This window comes from Gastrolobium bilobum, unplaced genomic scaffold (genome assembly GCF_033153095.1).
Source record: "Gastrolobium bilobum isolate Gb01-03AN ecotype WA unplaced genomic scaffold, APGP_CSIRO_Gbil_v1 utg8714, whole genome shotgun sequence".
NCBI lineage: Eukaryota > Viridiplantae > Streptophyta > Magnoliopsida > Fabales > Fabaceae > Gastrolobium > Gastrolobium bilobum.
Window position 1 is genome coordinate 157992 of NW_026897018.1, and position 7363 is coordinate 165354.

Below are 7363 nucleotides of genomic sequence, written 5' to 3' on the forward strand. Positions count from 1 at the left end.
AATTTATTTTACAACCTCCGGTTTAGTCTCTCATAAAGCAAATGAAGCGTACTATTTTTACTTTTTTTTAATTCCTTTTATTTTGTGAATTTCATGACCAGCAATGGATGTTGTGAAGTTGTTGATGCTCTCTACTACTAAAAATAGAGAAGAATTCATCAATGTCCCGGTGGTTTGCTTCAGAATCATCTATGCCCCTGTGGTTTTTTTTATCACATATGCTCTTGTACTTTGTAAAAAATAAAAAATCACAGGGGCATATGTGATAAAAAAAACATACCCTTTTGCAAACCACAAGAGCATATGTGATAAAAAAATCACAGGGGCATAAGTGATTTTGGAGTAAATCACAAGGGCATTGGTGAACTTTTTCCTTAAAAATATTATATATGTTAACAATATTATTTAATATTAAAACGTGTCTCAACGTGTTAAAATTTAACATTTTTTAGAATTAACGTGTCGAAGTGTCGTGTCCCGTGTCGGTGTCAGTGCATCATAGCTTCATGCTAATGACATCATTATGAAAAAGAAACAATCTAAAACATGACGAACTTAATTCAATACAACACCGAAAGGCTGTTATAAACCAAACCTTATTAACTCGTGATGTAAATTAAAAGTTATAAGTTGGGTTAGATATAAAGTAAAAGTTAAAAAAAAATGGGTTATACAGGCGGGTTGGTGAGTTGTAAAACAAAACCCACGCCGCCGGGTCGATCTGTTTTTTCGACCCTTTACTTATATGTCCTTCAAATAATATACCAAACAAATTATAAGTACATAAATTAAATTTGTGCAAACACATTAATCTTTTGAATTTTTTCAAATGAAATTGATTAATTGTTTTATATATTACTAATTATTAAATAAATGTCATCTCTTACGAATAATATTGGATTTAATCGGCCCGTTGCACTAATTAAAATTTAGGATATTGAATGTATTGCTCCACTTGGATAACAAATGTTAATTTCTACCCAATGGGTGCAGCTCAGTTGGTAACTTGGCGCTGAGTTAGTGGGGCTGGATATGTGTTCGATTTCCACTGAATGCATTCTTGGGGAGGGGGCTGAACCTTTAGCCATCACCGTTCCCCCGCATTCCGGATTAGTCTCATAGCCGGCTCAAAGAGTCGAAGCTCGTGGGGATATCAGAGGGAGCCAACTCGTCTCAAAGAGATAATTAGGGTTGGGTAACTCCAAAAAAAAAACAAATGTTAATTTCTCCAAATTAAGGATAAATTGATTTGCTTTTTTTTTCCTCCCGCAATTTTTTTTCAAAAATTATTTATTGAATTTCTAGGGTAAGTATATTTGATTTTGAAAATATAATTTTAATTTGTATATTATAAATACTAATTTAAGTGGATTTTATTTTAAATTTTAATAATAATTCGCATTAATCATATAATTTTTTAAACTAATTGTTATATTTATTTTGAGTATAAAAATAATCAAATTTCAAAAATGGAATATAAAAATTAAATCATGTTTAACCATTTATGCATTAATTAAAATTAAGGGTTCATTTTTTCTACAGTCAATATAGATAAGTTATCTATTAGGGCGGAACTCAAGACATATTTGTAATTATAATTTATTTCAGATAAAAAACGATGTCGTTTATCTACATTCACGGTATAAATATTAAAGCCAAAAATTAATTGAAATAATTATTATAATAAATTTTGAATACAAATTTTGAATTTTAATTAAGGGTTCATTTTTTCTGCAGTTACTGCAGATAAGTAATCTGCAGTAAGCCCAATACAACGTCGTTTTGGACGGAAATCATGATTTTTTTTATATTTTTTTTGATAACAGGTAAAAATCTTACTAAGATGAACAATGTTGGTGGTAGGGAAATAAATTTGTGAAAGGACGCATTGCTTCAGATAACCGTTCATCCGAACCCTCATGGTTCCCAATATATAAACCTTTCATATCATTTCAAATATTTCATTGCATTGGGTTCAGTTCATCACTGTTTCAATGGAATCCGTTGGCGTTCTAATGACATGCCCAATGCACAGCTACATCGAAGAAGAGCTCGCGAAGCGCTTCAACCTCTTCAAACTGTGGAACTATTCCTCATTGCGTTGCTTCTCCGAAGCACACGCTAATTCGATTCGCGCATTGGTGGGGAACACAAAAGTTGGAGCAGACGCCAACACCATCGATTCGTTGCCGAAACTGGAGATTGTGTCCACATACAGTGTCGGATTGGACAAGATTGACCTCAAAAAATGCAGAGAAAAGGGTATTCGTGTGACCAACACGCCCGATGTGTTGACCGATGATGTCGCCGATGTTGCCATTGGCCTTGCCTTGGCTGTCGTGAGAAGGATTTGTGAGAGCGATCGCTTTGTCAGAAATGGGCTCTGGAAAAATTCCGATTTTCAATTGACCACTAAGGTTTCCCCTTTCAACCTTCTTGTTTGTAAAATTACACCTTTGATTATGTTTTAACAGTGTTACGGAAATATGTTTCTCTTCCATAAAAAAATGTATACAACTCATTTTTTTCTCTCTTTTCTTAATATAGATCAGTCTTTTTTTTCTTTTTTTTGGTACATAATATAGATCAGTCTTTGTGTTGCACGAGACAAGAGAAATATATTCCCCTTAAATAAATTCATTTTTAAAAGTGAATCAATATGTTTAATATAAATTATTTTAAACCCAATTAATTATAAAGTAAAATCTTTTTTGGATACCTAACAAAAGATATGGTCCTCGTTTTAGTCCTTTATTAAAAAATTAAGAGTAAATATCTTTTTTAGTTCCTAACAAAAAATACGGTCACTCCCCACTTTAGTCTCTTACAAAAATAAATTAGTCAGTTAGTCCTTAACAAATTTAAAGTTGACCCATTTAGTTGAAATTGTGGTCCCTCACAAATTCAAAAAAGACTCATATTAGTTCCTCAAAAGGACTAAAATGGATTCACCTTGATTTTGTTAGGGACTAATTGACTAATTTATTTTTGTAAGGGACTAAAGTAGGGACCGTGTTTTTTGTTAGGGATCAAAAATGGTCTTTACTCAAAAAATTAATCACTTAGTCCCTATAAAATTTTGATTCCTATAAAATTCAAAGTAAACTCTTTTTAGTCCTTCTGAGTAATTAATATGGATTTTTTTTTTTGAATTTACGAGGAATCACGATTTCAACTAAATGGGTTCAATTTTGAGGGATTAATATGGATTTTTTTTAGAATTTGTGAAGAATCACGATTTAAACTAAATGAGTCCACTTTGAATTAATTTCTTAGTGACCTCGAGACTAATTTTTTTTATAAGAAACTAAAACGGAACCATGTTTTTTTGTTGTTGGATACCAAAAAGGACTTTCCTCTTGATTATATATGTAATATGTTAATGTAATTTGTGTATTTCAGTTTAGTGGTAAAGCAGTTGGAATTGTTGGCTTGGGAAGGATAGGTTCGACAATAGCAAAGAGAGCTGAAGCTTTTGGGTGCCCAATTAGTTACCACTCGAGATCTGAAAAACCAGAGACAGGATACAAGTACTACGCTAGCATTCTAGACTTGGCAGCTAACACTGAAATACTTGTTGTGGCATGTGCCCTTACTGAAGAAACCCGTCACATTGTGAATCGTCAAGTTATTGATGCATTGGGCTCAAAAGGAATTTTGATCAATATTGGGCGAGGCCAGCACATTGATGAGCCCGAACTTGTGTCTGCATTGAGAGAAGGACGATTAGGTGGGGCAGGGCTTGATGTGTTTGAGGATGAGCCATATGTGCCTGAACAGCTACTCGGCCTTGACAATGTTGTGCTGTCCCCTCATGTGGGCAGTGACACCGTGGAAACTTGCATGGAAATGGCAGATCTTGTCATTGCAAACTTGGAGGCACACTTCCTCGGCAACCCACTTTTGACTCCAGTGATTTGATTATTAAATTATGCGGTTTCATTTAGGTCAATGTCTACATTTACAAGTTCTAGATATATCGTCCTTTCCTACCTTTTAGTGAAGGTGAAAAAAATTTATTCAGTTAAAATAGTATTTGTTCTCGTGTCTTTCTTTCTTGTTTGCAATAAAGAGGATGTAATATTTGGGCTGGTCAATCAGTTCATATTCAGTTGATTGTTGATATCGACTTGGCATCCAATTGATGGTATAATTCCATTGTGTTCTGCAGGAGAAAACCTTCAATATGGGAAACATGTTTGCTTTTGAAAAAATAAAGCTTAATTTGTGAAAAATATATTATTTTCTAAAATAATTAATCAAATCTAAACGTCCACTTGGTAGGGGCTTAGCTTGAATCTAACCCAAATGTTATACTCATCATGAGTTTGTTACGTTGATCCGACATGAGACACGACACGACAACAAGTTAATTTTAAAAATATTAAATTTTGATATATTATGATATATTTTAATATTAAATAATATTTTTAATAATATTTGTTACATTTAATACATATAGCAACTCATAATAATCAATATAACCAATCAAATATTCAAATTTCATAACATAAATATATATTTTTCTTTCCCGAAATAATTTTTTTTTTAAGATTTCTTTACATTTTGTACGGCATTTTTTTTTTCTTTCTTTCATTGCTTACTTATTGACTTATATAAATTATTTTACGGATCAAAATATTTGTTAATAACAAAATATTTTATTAAAAATTAATGGCTGAATCTCTTAATCTATTCTCCCTTAAAAATTGGTGCATATCAATCTTAATTTATCTTCTCTTAATTTTTTTAATTAATTGTGTATATTTTTTATTATTTTAAATATTTTTAAAATTTATAGTATTCAATTTTAATCTTAATTAGGTGTATCTTATTGATTATTTTTTCTTAAAGGTATTTTAACTTATATTTTAAATTTTTACCTAAATTAAAAAAATACTCACAGAAGATTACTTAAGTCTATTAAGTAAAATTAAATGAAAAAGTTATTCAAGAAAATAATATGTGTACAAATACGGGGCGGTATGGTTTTTCTTTTCTTTCCAAACATCATCGTGCAAATGGAAAAAGTACCTCAAAAGGTTCAAAAAAATGATAAGTGAAATTAAAGACTAATGCCCCACACATGGGAAGCAAAGGGATAATTGGCCCAAAATATCATGGCTTTTCTTATCTGATTTCAGTTTCCTATATTTTTGTCACTGTTATTAAATTCTATCTGGGCATCGACTCGGTTAGGTCACTGGGTTACTGGTCGGACCGGTGGGTCACTGGTCAGACCGGTTGACCCGGATATATATAAATATATAAAAATATATATAAATATGAACATATAAATTCAATTATATTCTCTATATCTAAAATGAATTAAACAAGATTTATTAAATAAGCTCAAAAATATGAACCATAAATAAATAAAAATGCATGCTATTACTGTGTCAATTTAAATTTCAACTCAGAATCCCCATAAACATACTTCTCAATGACATTGAATTCAAATTTTTCAAATTCAACTTCATTAAAAATGACATATGTCACATTCTCTTAATTTATTATTTCGTAAATTGTTTCAGTATTGGAAGCTGAAATTTGAGATCATTGTAGAACAGTATACTAGCAAATAAAATTACAAATTTTTTTTAAAATGAGTTCTACATTTTTTTTTAACAAGATGAAACAATTTTAGTTTTTTTTTTTAAATGCATGACCTGACCGGGTCACCGGGTTTGACCAGTTTTGTCCGAGTTTTAACCGAATTTGACTGGGTCGATGCATGACCGGTCCAATGCTTAACCCGAACCGGTCCGATGACTGATTCATCGGGTTTCGGGTTGACCCGGCCAGGTCGGGCCGGGTTTTACAACTATGATTTTTGTTATCCTTTCATACTTCAAGCAGCTGCGCATTCTTCATCTTTGAGTCAATGGATACTTTATTTATCTTGATTCACTCAATATGTGGATTTCATTTTTATAAAAATATGATTTGCACATCTAATTAATAGCCCATAGATGTTTTCTTTCTTCTGACTATGGATATATGTAAGGGTGTGCAAGGAGTGATTCATAACTGATTTTAACAAATATCGAACCAAACCGTTTAAAACGATTTGGTTTTCAAACGGAATCGGTTTCTTCTTTTAAAACCGGTTTTTAATTTTCTAAACCGGTTTGAAATCGATTCCTAAACCGGTTTATGATTTATAACCGATTTTGATTTAAAATCGATTTTAAACGGGTTTTAATTCAAAATTGATTTTAAATCAAAACCGGTTATGAACCATAAACCGTTTATCAAGTTCAAAATTTGTTTTTAGCAAATTCAAAATCAGTTTTTGATGAACTGTGCTATTTTTATACGTAATTATTTGTTTCTCTAGGTTATAAGTAGTTAACCAACTATTTCTTGCAAGAATCTGTATTGTTTTGGAACTCTCCGGACGATACGATTCTTATAGAAATTGTTTACGCTATTTTGAAAGTGATTGGTAGAAGAACAGTTGAATTATTTTAAAATTATAACAAAAAAATTGCTCTTCGTTCTCTCAAGATTTTTGTTACTTAGAGTTTCATTTGAACTGATAGAGGAAGGTATAGGTAGGGATTTCAAAATATCCAAAAGAACTAAATCAATCCATAACCAAACTACTCCACATTTTAAAAAGTCAGTTATTTTTAGAAATTGGATTCATATGAAACTGTATTTTATTTTATAAACTGATTATTTACCAAACCATAAAAATAATTGGTTATCCATAACCAAACTGCTCTACAATTAAAGAATAAATAAGTAAATCCATTGTAAGTTGTCCTTTTAACGGTGTTGATTCATCATCTTAAACATCTTAGAGACGTTAAGTCAATTGATTAATTCCGTTGCCCTTTTCTTTATAATTTTTTAACTTCATCTTTGTCATTTCAAAGCCTTTGTCTTGTCAAGTTGTGAGTTTACCTAGAGGTTTGTATCTGGTTTTTTTTTTTTTTTTTGGGAAAAAAAGTTGTTACTTTACAAAAAAAAGGCTTTCTTAGGATGCGACCTTTCAATCTATGTGTAAATTTTTTTTAAAATAAATATTTTCTACTTGAGTTGCTTAACTTTTTCTGCTAGTTTATTGTTTGGAAGTTTGATTCAATTGACTAATATAATAGGCATGATAAAAGATAATACTTATTTGTTCTTTAATTGTAGATCAGTTTGGTTATGGATAACCAATTATTTTTATGATTTGACAAATAACCAATTTATAAAATAAAATGCAATTTCATATGAAACTGATTTTAAAAAATACCGATTTTTAAAATGTGGAACACTTTGATTATAGATTAGTTTGATTCTTTTGGACATTTTGAACACCCCTAAATATATGAGAGTTAGAAAAAGAACAAAGATCTTGGTTGGAGAC

The 7363-nt window shown here is 30.8% G+C and overlaps 1 protein-coding gene across 2 annotated transcripts; it reads left to right on the top strand.

Moving 5' to 3' along the window:
- The first annotated feature begins 1929 nt into the window (after positions 1-1929).
- LOC133303452 (glyoxylate/hydroxypyruvate/pyruvate reductase 2KGR-like) lies at positions 1930-3921 on the top strand. 2 transcript variants are annotated; one of them, XM_061503361.1, is made up of 2 exons: positions 1930-2417; positions 3403-3921. In XM_061503361.1, the coding sequence occupies exons 1-2, from the start codon at positions 1995-1997 to the stop codon at positions 3919-3921; spliced, it is 942 nt and encodes a 313-aa protein (XP_061359345.1). In that variant the 5' UTR covers positions 1930-1994. The 2 variants fall into 2 exon arrangements, with proteins under 2 accessions (XP_061359345.1, XP_061359346.1); XM_061503362.1 differs by having other exon boundaries at positions 1930-2392; positions 3435-3921.
- The last annotated feature ends 3442 nt before the right edge of the window (positions 3922-7363 follow it).